This window comes from Cheilinus undulatus, linkage group 6 (genome assembly GCF_018320785.1).
Source record: "Cheilinus undulatus linkage group 6, ASM1832078v1, whole genome shotgun sequence".
NCBI lineage: Eukaryota > Metazoa > Chordata > Actinopteri > Labriformes > Labridae > Cheilinus > Cheilinus undulatus.
The window spans coordinates 50,243,500-50,268,444 of NC_054870.1; the positions used below are offsets into that span (position 1 = coordinate 50,243,500).

General features: G+C 38.3%; 3 protein-coding genes across 3 annotated transcripts in view; 1 reads left to right on the forward strand and 2 right to left on the reverse strand.

The window, feature by feature from the left end:
• The window catches only part of LOC121510839 (SLX4 interacting protein), a 113,140-nt gene extending 102,110 nt beyond the window's left edge, over positions 1-11,030 (reverse strand). The window contains exons 1-2 of the mRNA XM_041789109.1: positions 10,915-11,030; positions 6,572-6,629 (exon numbers count right to left, since the gene is read on the reverse strand). Coding sequence (XP_041645043.1) covers positions 6,572-6,629; positions 10,915-10,922 — 66 coding nt within the window. The 5' untranslated portion in view covers positions 10,923-11,030. The remainder of the gene's footprint in view (positions 1-6,571; positions 6,630-10,914) is intronic.
• mkks (MKKS centrosomal shuttling protein) lies at positions 10,591-13,885 on the forward strand. The gene is made up of 4 exons (XM_041789108.1): positions 10,591-11,729; positions 12,056-12,237; positions 12,709-12,819; positions 12,920-13,885. Exons 1-4 carry the CDS (start codon positions 10,745-10,747, stop codon positions 13,346-13,348), a joined length of 1,707 nt encoding a protein of 568 aa, XP_041645042.1. The 5' UTR covers positions 10,591-10,744; the 3' UTR covers positions 13,349-13,885.
• Positions 13,886-15,237: 1,352 nt separating this feature from the next.
• Positions 15,238-19,030, reverse strand: srd5a2b (steroid-5-alpha-reductase, alpha polypeptide 2b). Its single transcript, XM_041790193.1, has 5 exons — positions 18,756-19,030; positions 17,390-17,553; positions 15,831-15,932; positions 15,609-15,759; positions 15,238-15,530 (listed from the first exon to the last, which is right to left on the reverse strand). Exons 1-5 carry the CDS (start codon positions 19,028-19,030, stop codon positions 15,464-15,466), a joined length of 759 nt encoding a protein of 252 aa, XP_041646127.1. The 3' UTR covers positions 15,238-15,463.
• Positions 19,031-24,945: the final 5,915 nt, after the last annotated feature.

Genomic DNA, 24,945 nt, shown 5'->3' on the forward strand with positions numbered 1-24,945 from the left:
TACGAAAGCGCTAGTCTGAAAGGTGTTTTAATGATCACATCCAGAGAAAAACTGTCACGCAGCCTCCATTCTTGCAGCTGCAGTGGGTCCCTTGGTTGTTCTTCACTGCTGCTGCGCTAAAAACAAAAGCCCGGCAGCGAATAAGAAATTACTTCCGGTTTACAGTGCTAACAGTTAGTATGGCTTAACAAAGCAAACTATAAAGTTAAACTAAACAGTATCGGATATGCATAAACTTTTGTACTCGCCGATACAGATACCTCCATTTTAAGCAGTATCGGATGTATTTCCGATACTGGTATCGGCCCTCATGTTTGTTGTATTTCTGCAGTATTTTATTTTCATGTAGCACGTCTTGCAAACCTCATGTGTCATGTCCATGTTGTTCGTGCCCTGCTTGCATTCCTAATGTCCTTCCCCTGGTGCTGCCATGTGTGTTGTACTAATTTTCTCCTGCTCTATGACCGTCACCTCTGCCGACCTCACTGGACAAACAATTGTCCAAACAATTTATTTTATTTTTCCATATTAGCAATTAATTTGAAAAAAATAGATACTTGATGGACGAGATGATACGATATATCACCAGAAAAAATACCGCGATACTATGCTGAATCCATTTTTTCTCCCACCCCTCGTAGCCACATATTGCTGGTTTCTGTGACGATCTGCATTAAAGTCTGCCTTGAAATCATCAGAAGTCAGAGAAGTGAGCTCTGTGCAGCTGAGTCTTTGTGTCTCCTTCTTACGTCAGGCTACAGGTGTCGCTGCTGCCACTACACCAGTAGAAACCTTCAGAAAGACAAAGATCCTAGAGGAGTTGAATCCTACTATAGACTCACCCTATCCTGGTGCTCATTAATAAACCGACCACTCAGCACGGACGTGCTAGTTGTTGATTTTACAGTTTTAAAGTCTATGCTGCTGTGTGACAGTCACAGCTAGATCCTGTAAGCCTCTGTTTATCCATCAGTATCACTCTTGGGCATTTTCATGTCAGCTAACTTAACTCTGAATCCCGTTTGGAATGGTGGATATTATTCCAGGAAAAAAGTGGTGAGTTGCTGCTTGCCTGCTCTGTCTTTTCTCATCCTCATCCTCCATCTGTGTGTCAGAGCCGCTGTCAGAGGCTGCAGTGTGATATTCCAAATTCAAAATGATATAAAGACCCAATAAGAGAAAGATAAACTATTTTTGAATGAACTATTTAAATATACAGAAAATGCACTTTATTTATCTGGTTTTATTTTTTTCTTTTAATGTAAAAAAAATGCAATATTTAACCCAAAGAGGAAAAACTATCATGACATCATTTTTTTCTGATGTTGTTCAGCCCCAGTAGGTAGAGATGGTCTCCAGCTAGAAGGAAGACAGTTTTATCCCTTGCTCTTCAGTCGGGTATGTGTGACATTAAACCTGTAACTGCTCCCACTGTTCCATCAGTGTTGTGTGAATATGTATGGATGCATACTGAGTTAAATAACACTGAAGGACACTTTAACAGCCTTCACCAACGGTGTGGGAATGTGGAGTGAAAAGGTAAAGAGATATTAAAAGTTCTTTGAGAATTTAGACAGCTATATTAGCTTAAATACATTTACCGTTTCGTCCTTAACAGCTGGACGTTGGGAAAGCTATCATTCAAATGAATTAAGGGAGTTGCAATGGATTGTGGGATGCATAGTTTCTTCAATCCTGAAACCATATAAACAGACTTGTACTGTTGCCCTTTTTCTCTGTTTTTCAATGCTTTTTTCAGTGTATTTAATGTTTCATTCATGACCGTCAAACGTTAATAACAACGGGATAATTTAATAGGTACATTTTTATTAATCGATAACTTTACTGTCCATTCAGAACTTTAATAAAATTAAACAACTTATGTTCACTGTGTGTAAACAAGCATTTACCTTTTTACTCTTCCATAATTTTTCTTCTCAGTTTTTCCATGGTTAATTTCATGTCACAAACTTAGATGTTCCAGAGGTTTCTTATCTTCTTTCAAATTAAAAGCAAGCCTACTAGGGTTGTGTATCTTTTTTTTCCTGACACTTTTGCTAAATCAACACTTTTTAAACATGTTGGTGCCTGGATGATGCCTGAATCAATACTTTTATTAGTAAAGGTATGGTAAAAAGTGCAGGGTGAATAAAAGCTGCCTTGTAATCATAAATAATTTAAAGAAATATCTTTAAAAAAAATGCTGATAAAACTTAGAAGTAGAGATGTGTTTTCTTAATGTAAGGGGCTCAAACACATTTTGTGCCTTTTATTTGGAGTTGTCAGGGTGGCAGTGTATCAAAATGAAGCACCAAGATCTGTGATGTAATTGAGGACAGTAGGTATCAGATGTGTTGGTATCGGTGCCATACACCAAATTTTAATACTCATCCCTATTTAAAACAGTTCAAATACTTCAGTTTTACCCAAGTAGCAACCTCCGGTCCTGAAAAATGAAGCCAATGCGGAAGTGCAAAGAAATTGCTATACCGCGAGTGTCCACTAGAGGCTGGCGGCAGGAACACCGGACACATGTTAAACAGCTGGTTTTGACACTAGAAATAAACTGGTTTACAGCCTGGTTCAGAACACCAAACGTTTCTCGTGGGGGGGGGGGGGGGTAGATTTTTTGTACCACGATTGTTTGGATTATATTCAGGATGAAAGCTGATTAGCGCATCTCATTTGATTGACAGATTGCTCGGCAGGCAAAGGTTTTGTTTCTGTCAACCAGAATGCTTGTTAGCAGGCTGACAGGAAGTCGCGCTTAGTGGGCAGGCTGTTAGGTTGATCCAAAGTTTGGTTGAGACTGTGATTTAGATACAGAAGCCTCCACGGATTGGCTTCAAGAGCCGTTTGAGTCCGCCTATTGTAAGCAGACGACTGATGTCACACGGGGTTTGTCCACTTCTTTCTGCAGTCTAGGGTTTTACCTCAGGAACCACAGCCATAAAAAGTGGTTGTTGAACTCTAAGGTGATAACAGCTGGCACCACATAGGCCCTCAGGCTCCTGCTGCAGTAGCCAGCCTATGACTGTGCACATTTTCAACACAATATATAGAATTTTGCTACTTTGTACTCAAATGTTAAGATCTGGGCCTGAACTGATCAACAGCACCATTTAATCAGGGATGCACGATGATGGATTTTTGCAGATATCCAGTATTTACAGATTTATTTTTGCTGATACTGATATCTATTCCGATATTCTGAAATTTTTTTTTAGACCTCAAACTCTGGTTCTTTGAACACCCTTTAAAGTTTATGAGGATGGAATGAGGATAAATAAAAGGTAAAAAAAAAAAGACCTCAAGTGACATAGGTCGGGTGGTCCAGCTTAAGCTTAATTATTAGTATGTAAGGCAAAAATTTACAGTTCATATATGCTAATTTTCATAGTAAAAATATGGGATGTAAATATCAGCATAAATTTGATATCTGTCGATACCAATATTCGCCTTTTTAAGCTAAAATCAGCCGTCACTAATATCAGGATGATTATATCTTGTATCCCTTTATTTAAATCCCATATAAATAGGATTTCAGCTGAAAAAGAGAGGGCTGTGGGTCTAGAAACTCTTTGAAATGGTCAGAAAGTTAGCAGTGCACATTGCTAATAGAAGTCAGATTGCAGGGCTCTGCAGCAGTAATGTCCTGGCAGACAGCGAGTGCTTCAGTGGATCAGGGTTTGAGCCTGGAGGCTCTTTTGGGGAGGTCTGAGGAGTGGCAGGTCACTATATAGCCTAAGCCCATTTAAGAGGGAGCATACCAGCACCTCCTGCAGCTCCACAGAGCAGGGAGGGAGCTGCTTTGAAAACATCTTAGGAGGAGTCATAAAACACACGGTTGAACTGCCTCCTAAACATGGCGTGGTGAATCCAAGAACATAACTCATAATTGCTTGACTAATCCTGGCCGAGCTGGCCTCTGTCTGCAGCATGTCTCTGTGGAAACAACGTCTCTATGCAGCTTTTTCCCTTTGAATGTAATTTATTCATTAAAAACATGGTGGCAGTGGTGTTTGTTTTGCAGAAGTGGAGCCCTGGGTAGCGCCTGTAACACTATTGTTTGCACTGATCCCGTTTAACATACTTGTTTGTGGTTAGTTGGTTAAGCATGGTAGAGGCTGAGTGCATTTTCTCAGGCAGAGTAACACAACAGTATCATTATGTGCCCAGTGGGAAGGAACCTTCCGTGAACCTCCAGCGTTTTACTCTCCCACAACCCGCCGAGGGGGGTGGTGGGGTGGTCCGTATGCAGGCATGCATATGAAACAAATAAAGAGGGTGAAGGCAATATCTGGTCAACTAGGCACACATGGCATTACAGAGGATGTGAGAGATCAGCGCAAATGTCTGCAGCCCTCGTCCAAAACTCGCAATAAATGAAACATCAACAAAAGAGAGACCGATGGCTTTCCCTGCACTTAACAAAAACATCTGATGTGCATTATTCCTGACGGAGCATCACAGTGAGGAGCAGCAGCTCGGCTCTCTGACAGGAGGAGTTTCCTCTGCTCTGTGCGCCTGGGTCCATTAACAAAAAGCTCTGAGGGAGGCAGTCAGTGGAGGTTTGCAGAAGGTGAACAGAGTCTCTGAACAATGTCTTCCAAGAATGAATAACAACATCACTATGTGGACGCTTGGCAGCTGATGTGCAGAACAGTACCTCCCTCTAGTGGCGAATAAACACACAGCTGATAAGGACAAACAAAGACTACAGCCAACAGAGAAGTTTCAACTGAAAACTGATACTGTCAATGTTAGAGGACGAAGCAGATCTTCCTGTTTGGCAGCTTTTGATTACCTTGATAAAGACCAGAAAATACTCAGCCACTTACTGGAAGTTGTTTAAAAGCAGCGTCACCGTGAATCAAGAAAAACAAACACCACTACTTATGATGATTTAAGACAATAAAGTCCCCAAAAACTTTCTTTTCTCATTCTTCAGTCATTTTTTAAACTCTAAAGCCTGTTTAGAGGATTGAAACTTGTTTATCTGTTTAACTCTAAACTTTAAATTGTGTGTTTTAAGAACTAAAGGTTCAGATCTAGACCACATGTAAAAATCAGTATAGATGCCAGTGTTGGCTAAAATGAATTTCTAAATATTGGCTTAACAGATATCCGCAAAAATCCAATATCATGCATATGTAGTTTGACCTCTGAAGTCTCTGCATTAAAGATGAAAGATGTTACATTTTGGCTTTCCTTCAAAATAGAAATACTTTCTTTTATTTGAATTTTTGAGATAATTTTAACAGTATTTTGCTTGAAGTGTTGGGGAAATTTGCTATGAAATTTTCATGATTACTTGAGGGAATTTCTTTGGATATTTTGAGGAATTCTCTGGCGTTTTTCAATTTTGAAGGAAATTTAGGAGATGTGTTTGTATACTTTGTAAAGTTTCATCAGAGGATTTGGGAAAAAATTGCTCTAAACTTTATTGGCATTTACATGAAAATTAAGGAAATTTCCTTTGATATTTGGGGAATTTGCTCCAAAGTTTTTAGGTATTTTCGTGGAAATTTGGCAAATTTATTGCTATTTTTAAATTTGTTTGGAAATCTGGGGGGTGTCTTTTGAGATTACAAACAATCATCATGAAAACTCAAAGGAATTTGTTTGGATGTCTGGGGGGATTTGCTGAGAAATTTTAAATCATTCTTATGGAAATTTAGATGTAAATGTTTAGGAATTTGATTGGGACTCTCAGGGTGTGTCCCTAAAAATTTGGTAGAATTATCAAGAAAATTAAAAGGAATTTGTTGGGATGTTTAGGAGAATTTGTTTTTTTTCTCGGACATTTTTGGCAATTTGTATGTAAATGTTTGGGAATTTGTTTGTTTTGGATATTTTTTTTTTCTTTTTTTGGGGGGGGGGGTGACCTGTGACATTTTCAAGAATTTAATGGAAATTTTATGGAATTTGATTGTAATGTTGGAAGGAATTAGTTTAAAATTTTTAAGGTATTTTATGGAATTTGGGGAACTTGTTCGTCAATGTTTGAGAATTTGGGTCAGAATTTTCAGAGAAATGTTCTCTGAAATTTTAATGAATTCCTTTAAAATTTCAAGGACTTTGTTAGGATGTTTGAAGGAATCTTCTGTCATTTTCAATCCATGAGAATGCATTGATAACTTCTGGGAAGTTTTTTTTTAATATTTCAGAGGGATTAACTCTGAAATGTGGGGGTTTGCTTGAAAAGGGTAATTCATGGATTTATGATCAACTTTGACAACTCAGGTTTAGGAGGTTAACGCTCAGTTTTAACATGAGTAAAACACAAAACAAAGCTATCAGAGAAAGGGTTTCAATGCAATTAAATAAAAGCTCTATGCTTGAAACTTTCTGACAAAAACCAAACACTTGAGATATTTTTTAAAAGTTTCTGTTCAGTTTGTCATCAAGCATGTTCATATTCTGCTTTAATAGAATAGCAGGTTCATTAAGCTGATGCCAAAGCCAATTAAGAGAGTGACTGTTTTAACACTGTTTTACAAAATCAACATTTGATCTTAGTCTTCATACTAAAGACAAAGTATACAAATGTCTGGATTGTCTTACATACCTTAATGACAAATTTGATAGGGGCCATCAGAGTGAGAGAGGAGGTCTGATACTGCTTCCTGAAACAAGAGAATGTCATTGATAAGACACTGTAGCTTAAAAATAACACTCTGTTATGATCATACTTTAATATTACATAGAAAATGGCAAACTCAATAGACCACCACTCCTAGAGAGGAACAACAGAGTTATTTTAGCTTAGATTTAGTTTTATGATATGATCACTGTGCTGTATTATTGAATATTATGGTGACTTTAGGTTCAGGAAAAACCCGTAAATCAAATAACTATTACATCATATAACTATACACCGTACAATAAAAAGAAAAGCAGTTTAAATGGTCTTCTGATAATAATGACTTCACATTTACGTAGTGATAACATGTTTCTGGTGTCTATTATGCACTCAGATATTCTACATCCCTTAGTACTGTTTTACACACAGCCTATCCATGTGTAAATATATTTACACTGCTACTAGTCCTACATACTATACATCTATACAACTTATTTGCTACAGCTCATATTCCCTAAATGATTTGTTTAGTTGCATCTGCAAAACATGATCCAATCTATCTTCCTGTACTGTTCCACCTGCATTTACAACATGGTGTCAGACAAAAACAATGCCAAACTCACTTGGATTATCACCGCAGCTGCAAAAACAACCGGCTTCCACACAACTAACTTGACATAACTTTACAGGAACATGTCATTTATTGCAATTTCAATAGAGCATGACATAACACATTTTCTAAACACAAATCCACAAAGGTTGATTATCAATACTCATTTTTGTTGCTGTGATTTAAATGGATTTTGCATACCTATGTATCACTCTTCTTTTTACCACCGCTTTGAAAGTAATAAATCTGATCTATGTGTCTAATGTGGCATAGAAGAAGGCACATTAATGCACTGTCTTTGGAGCGACCCCAGAATTAAACAACTTTGGGAAAAGTCATACAAACAACAGTACTGTGCAGAAGTTTTAGGCATGTAGAGCGCTAACAGTTCCTCACAGGTCCTGATGTTCCAGGCTGAAGAGAGGAGGGAGGGCGGCCAGAGTCAGTGTCGACACATTTGACATGTACGCGTGTCGCTCATCAGCCAAGGTTGAGCCTAACAGCATTTCTTTTGTCCGGGCCTTTGCACCCCTGGTAATATGCCCAGCAACCACCAACAGTTTTCAGGTGCTTAGAACATACACATGACAACCAGGGTGCTGTGGCAACCCTCCTACCTGCCCTAACAGTACCCTAGGCTAATTTTAAGCACCACATCTACCCATAACTCCGCCCTTAAACTGTGGTTTTTGTTTTTTTTTGATCAGATTATTTTCCCATGCCCTTGGTAATGTACAAAGACATCCAGAGCATGGCCTGGGTCGTGTTAATCCTCCTTCCCGCCCGATGGCTACTTCAGCCTCAAATTTCAGACCAAACATGTCTAGAACTTCTGCACAGTACTTTACATCTGAGATACTTCCACTAAGCTTCCCGTCTGCCCTTGGACATTCATTCTTGGACTTTTCCTACCTGAACTGAGTCTTTCAGATACAAAAAATGGGAAATGTATCTATGCTGACTTCAGGCTAAACGTTGTATTACAACAGCATAGAAAACATTGACATGGTCTGCAGTTGGACATTAATTTAAGAGTCTCTTGAACTGTTTAGCCAACAGAAAACTGACTTTCTCTACTACAGGAAAAATACAAATCTTTAGAAGTGGGAACATTTTGTTAAATTTATTGACAGTTATGTACCAAGATATATGGAGATTTTAGTACATGGAATAGCATACTTAGAGCAAAATTGTTCAACATAGTGGCTACCTGAGAATTAAATAAGCATTTTTTTTTTCAATTTCGTATTTTCTTTTTCTTTTCTATCTAGTTCTGTGCACCCTGGCTGTATTCCTGAGTAAACTTTGTGTATGTATATGTCTTAATGTTTATGTGTGAAAAAGAATCAGAATCAGCTGTATTTGCCAAGTATGCTTACGCAACAAGGAATGTTACTCCGGTTAGCTTTACTCTCAAGATACATGTATTGAAAATTTAATACAAAAAAGAAAAAAGTACAACAAATTAAGATTGTACCTGCTCTTGTTAGCTATTGTTTATAGTACAAGTCTGTGTGTATTGATCGTATGGTTTCAATAGGTGCAAACTATGCAAGAATGCTGATGAGACATGATCAGAAGTATAGAATACATGGATGTGGGCAGATTAATATGAGGTGGATTAGATAATTTAAGATAGTTGATTAGTGCAGTATGCATGGTATTCACGTCGGCCATTTTGTTTATTATTATTATTCCTCCGTGTCTGCTATCACCTCCTTCATACTTTGTCGTATCGGCACCATTTAAACTTTAAAAAACTCAGTTTCTTCATCATTCCACTGCTATGACTTTTCTCATTCTAACTTTTATAATTTTTAAAATATTTAACTTGTTTTTTAACAATGTTAAACAGATGGCAAAATTTCACAAATCTGCTCTTTCTTCAACTCCTCATAACTTTGGCATTCCTTGGGCTATTTTCACCATTCTACTATCATACTCTTTAGCTTCTTGTGATCTTTTTATCTATTTACAATACTTTTTTATGCTATTTATACTTTTTTAACTATTTTTCTTTTTCTAAAACTAAAATAATATTATTTCAGATGGGCCTTTAAATTTATTTTTGGTTACTAAATTCTATATTTTGAGCATTGATTTCACATTCATTACAAATCAGGCATTGCACTCAGCTTTTATGCTATTTTCAGCTATTTTAAGGCTACCTTCAGCTATTTTTATACTTTTTTTTTACCTATTGAATGCCATTTTCAGCTACCTATATGCCATTTTATGCTATTTTTGTGCTTTTTGGCTATTTTCAGCAGTTCTCCCACAATTCAGCTCTCAGCATCCCCACACAATTTCAGCTGAAATTGCAATTTTGATCTAGTTACTAACAGCATTTGAGCAAGGTAAGTAAGTTGAATTAGTAATTTTATCACAGTCTATCTATGAGATGAGGTATTTATTCTATTTTTTTAAAGCATACATTTAAGTTGGACAATGCAGAACTGTAAACCTTCATAAGTCTAACAACCAGGAAACTGCAGCCTTAAGGATAAATGTGGGGGATCATTGCAGTTAATGTGAGTTTCTTAACGATAACCTTGACAAGCTTTGACGGTTTGACAAATTACACTGGCTTGTGAACGTATTTAACTGTCATATTATCAGAACTACAGTTAAGCCGTTACATTCATTGTGTTTTTATGATGCAAAAAACTTAACTGTTATTATTTCTTCTTCCCCTTTTCTTTAACGTACGTGTTCAGCCAAGGGTATCGGTTTAAAATACCCAAACAGTTAGGCTCACAATTCTCAAAACTTAGAAGCTAACGGCACGCTTCAAGCCAAACAAGTCAATGACACAATTAAAAAAGCCAAAAAAGACTGGGTCGATTTAAAGCTGAGGAAAGTGTTTAAATATTATCAACAGGTTTCATACCGCCAGCAAGTTTGAACGTTGTCAAGCGACGAGTCTCCAAAAATATGACGTTACATCCGGTTGTAGTCCGACAGCTGCTAAACCTTTATGAGTCGAAGTTTTCAACAGTCCACTAAAAGTACAAAAATACAGGGAAACTGACTTTGCACAGTAGTTATAACATTTGGGTCACTAATTCATTCACTTTCGTAATGTTGGACTGTCCTTAAAGCAACTTGTTTAAAAAAAGAAGTTGGAAAACGCGACCGTTAGAAAAAGGACCCCGAGCTAGTGACGCTACCATGGCAACGAGCTGCCCTTTGCAAAGCCGGTGTCAATGTTCTTAGATGAACGCTACCAAATTATATTGAAGTGATTTAAATCGGCCATACTTCCACTATAACATGATATTGACAATGACAGATTTTATTTTCCATGTTTTGATAATTACTTCACCAAAACGTGTTTACTTTTCGTCAGGAAATGCGTCGCTGCGCTATCTGTGTTATGACAGCTAAAGGCGCTTAACATGGAATCAGCAATGTTGCCGTTTCTAGCGTATTTCGCTTAAAATATTATATTTAAAGCAACCATTTTAGATTTTAAAGACTCCTCCTGCCTCAAATCATACGTAAACTCGCTGCCCGGACATTTCTTGGTCATTAATGGTGAAACAGTGATGTCCCGACTCGTCAAGAAGTCTCCTTCTGTTTGCACGGATCTGCCGTTGGACAACACTGACGTCTGTAACAAGCTCCGTTTAATGAAACAGCTTCTTACATCTTGTTATGGTCCAACTGGGAGACTTAAACAGCTTCATAACAACATTGGAGGACACGTTATAACTACCTCAACATCCTCGCTTCTTCTTCCAGCCATCTCCTCCTCACAGCCTTTAATCAACCTGATAAAAAGCTCCATCCTCAACCATGTTTCTCGTTTCAGTGACTGCGGTTTGTTCGCTGCCATTCTCTGTCTGACTCTGATTGAGGAAGCAAAGAAGTCTGGTCTGAGAAGAAATGTGGTAATCAGAGTGAACAAACACCTCCTGGATTTGTGCACCAGCTACCTAAAAGAAGAAGACTGTGGCTGTAAAGTGACTCTTGATTTCTGCAGCAGCCTGAATTTGATCACTTTAGCTCACAGTGTTATCTCCAGTAAACCTGCGTGTGTGTTCACAGAAGCAGAGGCAGAACACATCAGCAGGCTGGCCGTGCAGGCTTTTCTACTGACGGTTCCCTGTAGCAGCCCTGGTACGGTCAGACTTGGAAGAATAGTGACTGTTGGTACTGAAGGGCATCCTGTGTTGAACTCTGCAGTGTTTCCAGGTTTACTGCTGGAAATGCATGATGTGTTTGGCCTCAAAATAATCGAAAATATGCAATCAATTCCCCTTCGAGTGGTCCTGCTTAGTGCATCTCTTGCTGGAGACCTTTCTGAACTTGGAGATGGGGTAATTGAAGTGCACCCAAGTGTTGACACAGACTCGCAGATCCTGGATCAGCTCCTGGAGCTATGCAAGCATGTGATAAAAGATGAGGTGAAGGTCTTTGTGTGTCAGAAAGTCATCCACCCGGTCCTACAGCAGTATCTGAGGAGTCAGGGGGTCATAGTGATAGAGAGAGTGGGGATCAATCTCATGGAGCCGCTCATTCAGCTGACAGGTAGGCATTGTGTACAAACAGCAAAAAAAAAAAAAAAAAAAAAAAAAGCAGAAGAGGACATTTAACCAAATCTCAAAACAGTACAATGTAAAGAGCCAGACTATAATCTCGTATTTACTCCAAATTATAACTTAATAAAGAAGGTGCCTGTATTTTCTTATTTTATGGGTGTCAGTGTTTGTGCAGAGATGTGGGGCTGTCATCAGTCTGCAGGCAGAGGTATAAAGGAAAACTTTGAGGGACCAGGAGAAATTGCTGTCTTCCCCTCTGCTCTCTGTTAGTCTCTAACAGACACTAACGTTAGTGCTGTCCCCTTCAACATACAGGTGCTCAACCTGTGGCCTCATTATACACCATAATCCCAGCCAGGGCTTATGGGACAGTGAAGGACGTCAACATTAAGCAGTTTGGATCAAAGAAGATGCTGCATTTACAGTCTTCTGGAGAGTCTGCGATCTGTACGATGATCCTCTGCCACAGAAATGAGACGATGCTAAGCGAGCTAAAGGTACAGTACAGTTAAAGAGTCCTTTTCTTTCTTTTTTTTTTTTTTTTAAGTGTTTTTCATGGAGAGGTTTTTGCAAACTCCAAGCAGGCTTTCATGTGTTTTGCATTAAGGAGAGGCTTCTGTTCAGACACTGCCATAAAGCCCAGACCAGTGGAGGGCTGCAGTGATAGTTGTCCTTCTGGAACTTTGTCCCAGAGGATCTCTGGAGCTCAGTCAGAGTGACCATTGTCAGTTTTGTCAGACAACCAGCTCTTGGAAGAGCCCTGGTTGTACCAGATTTCTTCCATTTGAGAATTCTGGAGGCCACTGTGCTCTCAGGAACTTTCAGTTCAGCAGAATTTTTTTGTAACCTTCTTCAGATCCGCAGCAATCCTGTCTCTAAGCTCTGCAGGCAGTTCCTTTCACCTCATGACTTTTGCTCTGGTATGTATTGACCTGTTGTGTTCATTTCCATGTGTGCATGTGTTAAAGGTGGTGTGCCAGCAGACAGAGCATGTGTTGAGACTCACTCTGAAGGAGCCCTCTGTCTTACTTGGAGGAGGATGTACTGAGACCCACTTAGCTGCTTACATCAGGAATAAGGTGGGTCTTAATATTTAGTCTTAAACCAATCCAAGTTTAATGAATCCTTGCAGCTATTCCAATACTAAAATGTCACAGTTTTGCATCATTCCCACCATAGATCATGAATGAAATCGCAGAGACTGTTACCTCTCTGGGATGCTCACAGACAGAGTACCTTCTCAGCGTGGACGGATTCTGTCGCTCTCTGGAGTCTGTGGCTGCAGCGTTGCAACACGACGGGGAGAACTCTCTAATAGATCTGACTCATGCTCACCGCTGGATCCTTCCTGCAGACGTCATGACAGAAAACATGGAAGAAAACTTCTCCTTCTGCAGCTGTGGACTGGTGAAAAGTAGCCCCAACATGAAGTGGACTCATCTGAACACAAAATACCCACAATTCTCTCCTGCAGCTGCGCTTAAAGAGAGAACTGTGCAGCCTTGTGTACTTGACTCCTTCATGGCTAAACTCAACGCGCTGCAGGTGGCTATAGAAACTGCAAATCTTGTGCTGGATGTACAATATGTGATTCAAGATACAAACTAGCAGAACAAGGTTTTTTGAAGTAAACCCCATAATTTTTTTTATTATGGACATTCTAAGTAATGTCTTTTTTCTTTAATATTTATTTTAGGGCTTTTTGCTTTATTGAAGGAGGATAGTGGATAGTGGAATGACATACAGCAATAGAAAACAAGACCCCAACCCGGGCCTTAAACTCTGACGACAGCAGCCTTTGCACACAGGATGCACAGACACATAACCACTAGGTTATTATCACCCATCACTGTCATTTTTACTCTAATTTATTCTTACTGGTGATATTTAAAAAAAAATTAAGTTTGTGTTTAGTCTTTCCAGATGATGTTGGTGTTTGCACTGATTCTTTTGCACAAATTAATCAAGTTCTTTCCATTTCAGTTGCACTGAAGGCCATCTTTATTAAGTTTATCAATTGTAATTATAAGTTTGGACTCTAGATGTCACTATTGTGCTTCACTGAAAATGTCATTGTCACATTGGTAGACAAGTATTAACAGGGTTTGTATCTGAAAAAAATCATTACAAAGTCAAATATTTCAATACTTCTTTGTGGTTGTTTAAAGATTGATGATTACAGCTCACAAAAATACAAAAATCTGTCATCGTGAAATATCAGAATATCCCAAAACATCAGTCATAAACAAAGAGGATTTCTAAAATGATGTTCATTTATCAATCAGTAATTGGTTTGAACTCCTTTTGCACAGATGACTGGATTTTTGCCATTTGTCATGAAAGAGGGTGGAGCTTATCCCAGCTGCCAAAGGACAAGGGGGGGGGGGGGGTGTTACACCCTGGACTGGTCACCAGTCAATCTCAGGGCTGATATATAAAAACAACCAGACATGCTCACACTCACACCTATAGCCATATATAATTAGAATTATTATTAACCTACCATGCATGTTTAAAGTCTGTGGGAGGGAGCCAGAGTGCACAGAGAGAACCCATGCATACACGGGAAGAACATGAAAACTGCACAGAAAGGCCCTGACTGTTATTCATACCTGGAACCTTCTCACTGTGCAGCCCAACAGTGTGAACAAACAAAAAAAAGAACAAACTGGGGAGTGAAAAGGCTATGAGCAATAAATAAAGATCTAACTGTTAACAAAATAGTAACAGGATATAAACCACACAAACCCTGCCCACTTATCTGCGGTACATTTTCAACACAAATGCCACATTATGTCACTCAAATACAGCCTGTGTTTATTTTCTACTTTTAATGTTTACATTGGCAGAAAATGATCCTTTTCCTTGACAGTCATACCTGTTGTCACCTCTCCACCTCCAGCCTTCAGCACAGAGAAGCTGAAGGCAACATCAGTAAATCAGGAGCTTTATAGGAAACCTTTATAAATCTGTCAATATAATTGGCTGTAATCTCTATTAGGCAGTAGCTGCCAATGATGATTTATGATGTTTGCTTTTGCAAAAAAAAAAAAAAGCACGAAAAATATGAGCAACTTTTAATGTCATTGTTAATTATAGTGTTTAAATCAAAATCAAACTAGTCTGAACTTTATTCAAATTCACAACCAGACAGTTACATAACAAAACAATGACAAGAGTGCATTATTTATTTATTTAGTTAGTTAGTTAGTTAGTTAGTTAGTTATCCTGACGTAGTTTTTTGGTCACACTTTATGATAATGACACATTAGCATCGATAAAGATTTATGAAGCATTAGTAAGACATTAGTAAACACTTAGCTCATAATAAAGCACTAGTTATTATTTACATTTTGTATATAAACTGAGCTATAACACTTACCCTAATTTTACCTCTTTGTTAATGTTTTATTAATGCATTTGTAGCATATTTTAAAGACATATCAAGCAGTTAACCATGTTTTATTACTGATGAGTTAAGTATCTACTTATGCTTTACTGTTGTTTACTCTTCTGCAGATGATATTAAATGTTTCCTTTATATCTGAGTTAATGGTTATGGTTATGGTTTTAAAAACATTGTCACACCTACAGTTAAAATCCAAGCACTTTGTCGTGCAGAGAAAAATGACAGGCTGTATCTGCTTTAAAAGACAAACACGAGCAGGTATATCAGTTTTTGTCCTCTTCTCTTATAAAATACATCCAGCGCTGTTTTTTCTGTCAGAAGACGAATGGAATCAAAGCTTTTCGTAACTTAGGATAGTCTTTAAAATTCTCCTGGTAAAACCTGCGACAGAAAAGAAGATGCAAACAGCTGAGAGCCCAGAATGGAGTATGATAATATAGATGATGGCTGCTGTTGTACCTGTGATGGTAGTATGCTCTCGGTCCAATGAAACTCAGGCTGAATAGAGCAAAGGAGAGCGCTGGAAGAGACCAGGTAGCCACAGCATAGCCAAACCACTCCACGATCTCCCCTAGGTAGTTTGCACCAGAGACGTATTCAAACAGACCTCCTGAAGGAGATTTTAACAAGCCATAATGAGGACAGTGTTGGTGTTATAAAGGTGGGATTTGTGCTTCTTACCTGTAGGAATCCTGTAAACCACCACTCCTGGTTCCCTCAGGTTTCGTAGGATATAATCACTGTGAACATTGATGGCCATTCCGATGTAAAACAACAGTAAACCTAGAGGGAGTGGAGACAACTGTGCGTTTAAAGCAAAATTTTAACATGATATTGAGCTGATTAAACAACACACGTCTAAACCCCACTACGGCTGATATTCTACTTGCAAACACTGACAGTCAGAGCTTGTCTTGTATTCAGTACAGCAGCACAAACTTCAATGTTGTATTTAAGCATATGTGAGCTAGAGGTAGTTGTCTACTGAATACTGGTACTGATATGATTTGGTCATTGATTTGGTCAGCAACATATTCTAGGAAGAAATGGATCAATGGCAGGACTTCCTACTGGGGATGTCCACAGGACAATCTGTGGATTCCTGAAAGAATTTCAAATTTGGATTCATGTGACCACAGAACAGTTTTCCATTCTGCCTTGGTCCATTTAAGATGAGCTTTGATTCATGTGACCACAGAACAGTTTTCCATTCTGCCCCAGTCCATTTAAGATGAGCTTTGATTCATGTGACCACAGAACAGTTTTCCATTCTGCCTTAGTCGAGATGGCTTTGAAGATGGTGGTGTTTCTGGATCGGGTTCATACATGGCTTTTTCTTCAGCTTTAACTTGTAGTTGTCAGACAATGATATCTGGAAGTGTTCCTGAGCCCATGCAGTGATTTCCAGTACAGAATCGTGTCGGTATTAGGGCTGTCAAAAGAAATTTTCTGATCGTGATTAATCACACAGCTCAGTAACATTTAAAGCCACAGACACAGAAACAGCTCGTTCTGAGCAGGGCTAAAAAGGGGTTTCTAGACACACAAAAATCCAAAACTGGAGTGTTTTCAGCAACAAACTTCACAGGCATGTTTTGGGGATCTCTGTGACCAATATAAATGTGTCTTAAAAGGTTGAAATATGTCCCCTTTAAAGGATGTAAGGAAACAGTAAAGAGGTAAATATTCGATAACACTTCTGACTCGTCCTCTGAGCTGTCTGTGAGATTGTTTCAAAGTAAAATGAGACAGTAAGGATCAGTGTTGGACTTACTTTACATCACTGTGACTGCAGGGAGATGCTGGTGTTAGTTAATCAAAGTCAGTTTGAGGGAAAATAAAGCATGCGATTAATCACAATTAAAAAATAAAGTCCAACTTGACAACCCTCGTATCAATGCATTAATTGTGATTAATGAATGTCCTTTATTAGTGCATTAAATTGTTTTTATCGTGACTAATCGCATGCTCTCAGCACACTTTGGGTAAGCCACTGGTCCTTAATGTCTCATTTCACTTTAAAAAAGACAGCTCATTGGAGTCAAAAGTCATCTGAACCTTGTGATGTCAGTTTAAAAGTGCAAAAATCCAAAATGAAACAAAAACTGTTCTTATCGCAAAACAGTGGAATCAAAATGTGACAAAAAGCTGGCATTAATCGCAACTTTCAACAGAACTACTGAGGTCAATTGTGATTATAATCTGAATCATTTGACAACTCTGATTATCATCCTTCGTACCGATTATATATCTGCAGTTGGCTGGCCACTGATCATCAAACTGGGCACAGTGCAGCAGGTAGTGACCCTGCAGAGAGCCGTTCAGAGAGCAGAAGAAAGCTGCAGCAACCATCACACCCAGAGGGAATGGCCTTCCTCTGGACAGCAGACCGTACACAAACGTCCTGCCAGCGGGACAAAATGAGACACAGCATGTGAGAATAAAATACAATCACCCCTGATGTTTAACCTACAAGTTAAATGTACAATAAAAGTAAGAAAAGAGAGATTTCCCTCTCTTTCTGAGATGAAATCAATGTATTCATCATAAATTCTTTTCTAGTTTCTTTGAAAAAGTGGCAGAAAATTTAGCACGCATTTGTGCATGCATCAATGTTCACTAGACCAAACTTGTGATTGAAGACGTTTTAATCATAAAACAGGAGTTGGGATAATAATTTCTGTTATTTAAGTTGAAGAAAAATCCACAGAATGTTCTTTTAATTTTTGTTTTATAGCAGAGACTTACTTTTTTATGGATTACTTTTTCAATAACTCACAAATGAATGCAAATGTATTTGATGGTTCAAAGTAAGAAATGTGCAATGCTGACAGTTAATTTTGCATGATGCCTCTGTCCATTTTAGACAAGCTTTGATTCATGTGACCACAGAACAGTTTTCCATTCTGCCTCGGTCCATTTTAGACCAAACATTTTAGCATTTCAAACCCTTGACTGCACGTCAAATACCTAAAAACAATCTGAAGGTTTAATGTTGGAAATGCACACTTCTGATGGTTAAGTATTGCATAGATGCATTGAACCATTATACATACATATAAAATGTATAAAAAAACAAACTTAACTTTATTTAAAGGTATTTTGTAGGTATTCTGCCATCTTCTGAGAGTTAAATCACACTGATATGGACTTCCATCCTTTTTTATCTACATATAGTATCTAAGAACTAGGACTAAATAAATGGATCTAAAGGTTTTATGTAGGAAATGCCCCCTGCTGGCAGGTGAACATCATACAGCTGCATTTTAACCCTTAAGTGGACACAATAAGCATCTAAAAAGCAAGATAACATAAACCAAATTGAGGGATAAGTGTGTGAAATGTACTTGCACATTTGCATTTAACCATTTAAACACACACTTAAAACCAGGTTTAAATACACTTAACTGAAAATTTTATGAAACCTGCTGGATGTTTAATGATTCATGGCTGCATTTGAACCTGTTTTATACACACAAACTTTCTTCAAACCAGTCTGAAATCATTGAAGGTTTGAGGTGAGACATGTTCTCTGCTGCCAGGTTAGTCTTGCAGCACCGCATACGTACAGAAAGCAAGTTTAAACACGCCTTTGTTCTGCTTTACCTCTGAAAGTAATGCACACAGAAGGTCCCAAGCAGCAGATTCCTCCCTACACTGGACGACTCATGTGAGGCGATTAGCAGCAGAAGTGGGATCAGGAGGGCCGGTATCTCCTGCAGGAACCAGGCGACCGATGCTGGGACCATCCTCTCAGGCAGAGGGGGTGCCATATGGCGCCCGTAGGACATCTGGGCCTTCTTGTGATTGACGAGGTACCCGAGCGCCATCAGGATCATCCCACAGCTCAGACACATTACCAGGTCCTCATAGCAGTGCATGTTGCAGGACCTCAGAGTGCTGCAGCAACCTTTCCCTCTAAATCTCAAGGATATGAATGATGCCAGAGGATGGGATCAGCCTCATTTGACTCCTCCCAGAGCAAACAGAGAGGGATGCCAGCCTGCTGAAACATCAGTGCTCTATTTCTCACATTCTGGGTTAAAAAAGTAGCCAACTTACATAATGATCACCCTTCTCACTTAAAAATGTACTCTATGTGCCTATTATTTAACTGCATTGAACATTATAATCACCATGAAGTCAGCTGCTGCAAAAGTCTTGGGCTGAAATCAATCTAATTCCCTCATTGACGACTTCATCTGCCTGTACATCCTGTTAACGTAAGACATAGCAACATCTGCACACATCTCACGTTATGTCACCCGCTCTGTATTTGTTAGAGTTTACATTAGTGCAGGGCTTCACTGATGTCCTCTAAGGGGCCCTTCGGTCAAGTTCGTTTTTTTCTTGCGATTTAATTCACGAAGGGAAACTTTGATTTATTCTAGATAGCTCACAAAAATCAAAAATCCACTATTAGAACATCACAAACACCAGTCCAAAAAGGATTTACGATGCAGGAATGTCGACAGTCTGGAAAATTATGTCTATTTATGCATTCAGTAAATGGTCTGAAATGCACAGATTATTATGCAACATGTCATGGAGCCATCAGTCCGTGGTCCTGCTGGGGTGTTATGAAGCCCTGGTTGCTCTGATAGCAGCCTTCAGCTCATCTTCCTCTTGACATTTCCTCAGAGATGCTCTATGGCAGAGATGAGTTGTGAATTTGGGTCTAACCTGAGGGCTGAACAGGGTCAGAGTTTCCTATAAATTGTCGACCTCATCTTCATCAGTAATGAATTATAGGTAAAAAAAAAAAAAAAACTTAGCATTGATGACAAATGATTTTGAGACTAAAAAAAGTCGAAAAATAAAAAATTGTGACTTTTAACAGTTAAAATGCTGGAAAATTTTCAAAATTGTGAGCTCTGTCAAATTATGAGATAATATTCAAAATCATGAGTTTAAAAGGTCAAAGATTAGATAAAAATTTAGAATTTTGAAACAAAAAGGTCAATATTTGGGATTTAAAGTCAAAGTGAGGATTTAAAAAGGTCAAAGTATGAGAAATTAAACAAAGTAATGAGTTAAAAAGGTGAAAATATAAGATAAAGTTCAAAATCAAGAGTTTTAAAGGTCAAAATATATGATAAAACTCTAAATCATTCTTTTTAAATGTCAAGTTATGAGAAAAAAATAAATTATGAGTTTAAAGTTTAAGATATGAGAAAACATTTTTAGATTTTAAATAAAATATGTCAATATTTGGGATTTAAGTCAGAGTTAGAAGTTGAAAATGTCAAAATATGTCGTAAAAATCAAAATCGTGAATCGAAATGGTAAATGAGATGCAAAATTTAAAATATAAAATGAAAATACAAATTGCTTTTCCCACATTTGTGACTTTTTATTACATTATTTCAACTCTTTACTCTTTCTTATTTTTATGACTTAAAAATGATTTTTTTCAATCATCAAATTTACATTTTTATATGGGAGGAAATGTGCAGACCTCATTCAGGCGGGCCAGTTATAATACAAATATATTATGATGTGGTGGGCCGGGTATAGCTGTAGCACAGGCCGGATTTGTCTTTTCAAGGACTTCCCTGCTTACTTCAGCGAGACGATGTTAAACCACATTATACACGAGTCACAACAGCATGGCTTCACAGAAAAAAGCAACAGTGCTCCAGACCTGAAACATGACATAAACCCTGAACTGTTAAGCTTTATATGAAGACACAATGGAAAATAAATCCACTTTCAGCTCATCAACAATCTGTTTCTTTAGTCCTCAGATGCTTTGTGTTGTTAGACGAGAAGGTGAGGGAACACAGTTCTCCTGTCCCAACTTTTTGGAAAGTTTTCAAAAATTATGTATAGATTATGTGTATATTTACAGAAATGGTAAAGTTTATCACTTTGAATGCTGAATATCTTGTTTGTGCTGCTTTAATTGAATACAGGTTGAAAGGATTTAGAAATCACCGTATTTTATTCACCTTTTACACGTCTCCCGGCTTTTTTGGCATGGAGGTTTGTGAAATTAAATTAAAAAATATTTTGTATATGGTCTTTATCGATGGAAATGTTAATCCTGTGCTGTTTGCTAATCAACTGAATAAAGGTGTTAAAGGGGGGCTAACCTTTTTATCCTGGTAACTGTGTTTTAGAGACCCTCAGAGCTGAACTGACTTCTCATCAGCTGCTGATAAAACGCAGCCTCACATTCTGATTTGAAGACTCGCCTCGTTGTAAACCACCAGACCAACCTGTTATGCCGATTTGAACTTTCTTACTCCAGCAGGTTGTCTGTTTCTAACAACGGCACACCTCGGGGTCATGTATTTTATCATGTAAACCACGGGTGTCAAACTCAAGGCCAGCGGGCCAAATCCGGCCCATGGTGCAGTTATACCCGGCCCACCAGAACATATGATATTTTTATTAGAACTGGCCCACCAGTATGAGGTCTGCAGATTTCCTCCAGTATAAAAATGTAAACTTAACCTTGATTATTCATAATATCCTTGTTGAGACATAAAAATGAGAAAAAGTAAACAGTAAAAATAATTTGATAAAAAGTCAGGAACATGGGGAAGAATTTGTGTTTTCTCTATATTTTCAATTTTGAAGCTCACAGTTATGACTAAAAGTTATGGTTTTGACTTTTTATTTCATATTTTAACTTTTACATCTCATAACTTTGACTTTTTGTCTTATATTTTTACCTTTTACATTAACAATTTTAAATATTAAATCCTATTTAGAGTGTTTAAAGTTATGATTTTGACTTTTAGCTCACGTTTTGACCTTTTTCCAACTCCTAACTTAAACTTTTATCTCATTTTTTACCTTAAAAGCACAGGATTTTTTATTTTGTTTCCTGACCTTTTAAAATCATGATTTTGACTTTATCTCACGTTTTGACCGTTTTCAACTTCTAACTTTAAATTTCACCTCATTTTTTAATCTAAAAAAAATGCATGATTGTTAATTCTATTTCATATTTTGACATTTGAAACTCATCATTTCGATGTTTACCTCATATTTTGACTGTTAAAAATTATGACTTTTAATTTTATCTCAGTTTTTGACTTTTAAAATTCATGCTTTCAATATTCTATCTCATATTTTGCCTTTCAAAAACATTATTTTTGACTTCAAATGTCATATTTTTACCTTTTAAACTTCAGTCAAATTTAAGTTTGATTTTTTACCTCAGATTTTGAGTTTTGAACTTATCGTGTTCACCTTTTAACTGCAAAATCTTTTATCATCAGTGCCAAGTTTTTTACCCCCATAATTCATTTCTGGTGAAAATAAGGGTGACATTTTATGGTTAAATATGGACCCTGTTAGGCCCTCAGGTTAGACCTAAGTTCAGAATCCGGTCCCTGCTGTGACTGAGTTTTACACCCCTGGTGTAAACCGACAGCTGCAGGACTCAGGTTCCTGAAGACACTGCCCTCCTACAGTGAATTTTTAAAGTCTGCACAGCCCTGCAGCCCTGATGAAGGAATATGTGAAGTAACCAAACAAGACCAAGACAACTCACTTCAAATTATGTTTTTTTTTTCCTTAAACCATAAATGTGAGATATAACCTTTCTTATTTAATTAAAAAACAACCAAGTCTGTCAGATTAAGATGGCATTTCTTCTGCTCCTCCTCTTCAGGTCACCCCACAGATTTTTCAGCAGGTCTGGAGTCGGGCTGGACCAGTCCAAAACTTTTATCTTCTGGTGAAGCCATTATTTCATGTGGATGCATGCTTTGGGTCACTGTCACACTGAATGGAAAAATTCCTCTTTATCTTTGGTTTCTGTGCTAAAACTGACTGGTATTTGGAATTTTTTACTATTCCTTTAAAACTCCAGCAGAAGAAAAACAGCCCTAAAGCATGACATTCCCACCACCATGCTTCACTTTAGGTATGGTGCTCTTTCTGCTGATGTGCACGGTCTTTTCTGAGTCAAATATCTTTACGAATGAGTTCAACCTCTCCACATGTTGTTTGGGGACATGATGTGTGCTTTTAGGGACAACTTAGCCAGACATGGATGTTTGTCTTCATTAAAAAAGGCTTCCACCTTGCCACACAAATCCACCCCGTAGCCAGACATCTAAAGAACACAGAAACACAAGAGAAAAAAGAACACCATACCCAGGGTGAGCATGGTGGGAGCAGCTGAAACTGGGCTAACAAGGAGGGTTACAGGAACAAGAACATCTGTTTGGCAAAAAGGAACCAGCAAGACAGATGAAGATGGGGATGAATTTCACATTTTAGTGTGACAAAAACCCAAAGAAACACACACATACAGAGCATTCAGAAACAATCTAGACTACCTTCACTACAGTAGTTTGTTTCTACACCTTGATTGGAGTCCACCTGTGTTAAATTAACCTGATTGGACGTGTCTTGGAAAGGCACACACCCCTCTATAGAAGGCCTCACAGCTGACAGAGCAAAAACCAAGCCATGAGGTCAGAGGGACTGCAGACAGGATTGTTGCCTGGTGCGGATCTCTGGAAGGCGACAAAAACATTTCTGCTGCTCTGAAGGTTCCCAAGAGTATAGTGGCCTCCTGAATTCTACAAAGAAGGGAGAAGCTGGGACCAACCAGGACTCTTCAAAGAGCTGGTAACCCAGCCAGACTGAACAACTGAGGGAGAACGACCTTAGTAAGAGAGGAGAGCAGGAACCTGATGGTCACTCTGGCCATTGTTAATTTGGCAGCTATTTTTTTTATTTTAGTCTCAGTCTTAGTCTTTAGATGAAATGTCTTTTAATTTTAGTCACATTTCAGTCATTTCTACCCTTCTAAGTTTTAGTCCATAAAAAGTCCTCACATTTCAGTCTTTACTTTTAGTCCAAGCATTCATTCTCTTGCCTAAATGTGATACCAAATCATGATAATGTGTTCTATGTTCCTCTGCCAAATCTGGGGTCCCTGCTTTCTACAGCTGAGAGACAGAAGAGCTATAGATGCATTGTTTTTTGACAGATTTACCCACAGTGGAGGAAATACCATGGATTTTGAATGTCCGACAAAAACTAAATTACATTTTAGTCTAGTTTTAGTCAAAACTAGACGTAGTTTTAGTCATCACAGATCTATTTTTGTAAGTCTTAGGCTAATTTTTGTCATGGAAAAAAGGCAGTCTATGAACATTTTCAGTCATAGATTTAGCCTAGGAGTTAACACTGACTCTGACTGAGCTCCAGAGATCCTCTGCAGACGGTGCAAAGGTCCAGGAGGACAACCATCACCGCAGCCCTCCACTGCTCAGACTGGCTGGTCTACCAGCTCTTGGGAGAGTCCCGGTTGTGCCAAATGCCTCCCAGTTGAGAATTCTGGATGCATCGGTGCTCTTGGGAACCTTCAGTGCCGCAGAATTTTTTGTAGCATTCCCCAGATCTGTGCCTGTCAACAATCCTGTCTCTGACCTCATGGCTTGGTTGTCGCTCTGATATCACTGCCAGCTGTGAGGCCTTCTATAGAGAGGTGTGTGCCTTTTCAGATCATGTCCAATCTAGTTAATTTAGCTCAGGTGTACTCAGCTCAAGGTGTAGAAACATCTCAGCAAAGATCAGAGGAGTGGGAGGATCCTGAGCTACATTTAGTGTTGTTGAAAGGAACCCTGCATGATCAGACAAGTTCATCTTGTTGGATAGATTTTTGTATCTCTTGTATGTTCTACTGAACTGAAAAACTCACTTGATATCTGCATTTTGAGTTCATTTGAGCTTATAAACTCACCAGGAGGCCGACATGTTTTGGTCTGCGCTGGTGCTGTGACATCACAGACCCACAGCGCTCCTCACTGTTTCTATGCGTGTT

What these genes read in the sequence shown, in the direction of transcription:
- mkks (XM_041789108.1), top strand. Translation starts at nt 10,745, where the DNA reads ATGTCCCGACTCGTCAAGAAGTCTCCTTCTGTTTGCACGGATCTGCCG. An exon ending in CGATGCTAAGCGAGCTAAAG is followed by an intron (nt 12,238 to 12,708) that starts GTACAGTACAGT and finishes CATGTGTTAAAG; the next exon opens with GTGGTGTGCCAGCAGACAGA. An exon ending in CTGCTTACATCAGGAATAAG is followed by an intron (nt 12,820 to 12,919) that starts GTGGGTCTTAAT and finishes TTCCCACCATAG; the next exon opens with ATCATGAATGAAATCGCAGA.
- srd5a2b (XM_041790193.1), bottom strand. Translation starts at nt 19,030, where the DNA reads ATGCACTGCTATGAGGACCTGGTAATGTGTCTGAGCTGTGGGATGATC. An exon ending in TGTGTGCATTACTTTCAGAG is followed by an intron (nt 17,554 to 18,755) that starts GTAAAGCAGAAC and finishes TCCCGCTGGCAG; the next exon opens with GACGTTTGTGTACGGTCTGC. An exon ending in CAACTGCAGATATATAATCG is followed by an intron (nt 15,933 to 17,389) that starts GTACGAAGGATG and finishes CACTCCCTCTAG; the next exon opens with GTTTACTGTTGTTTTACATC.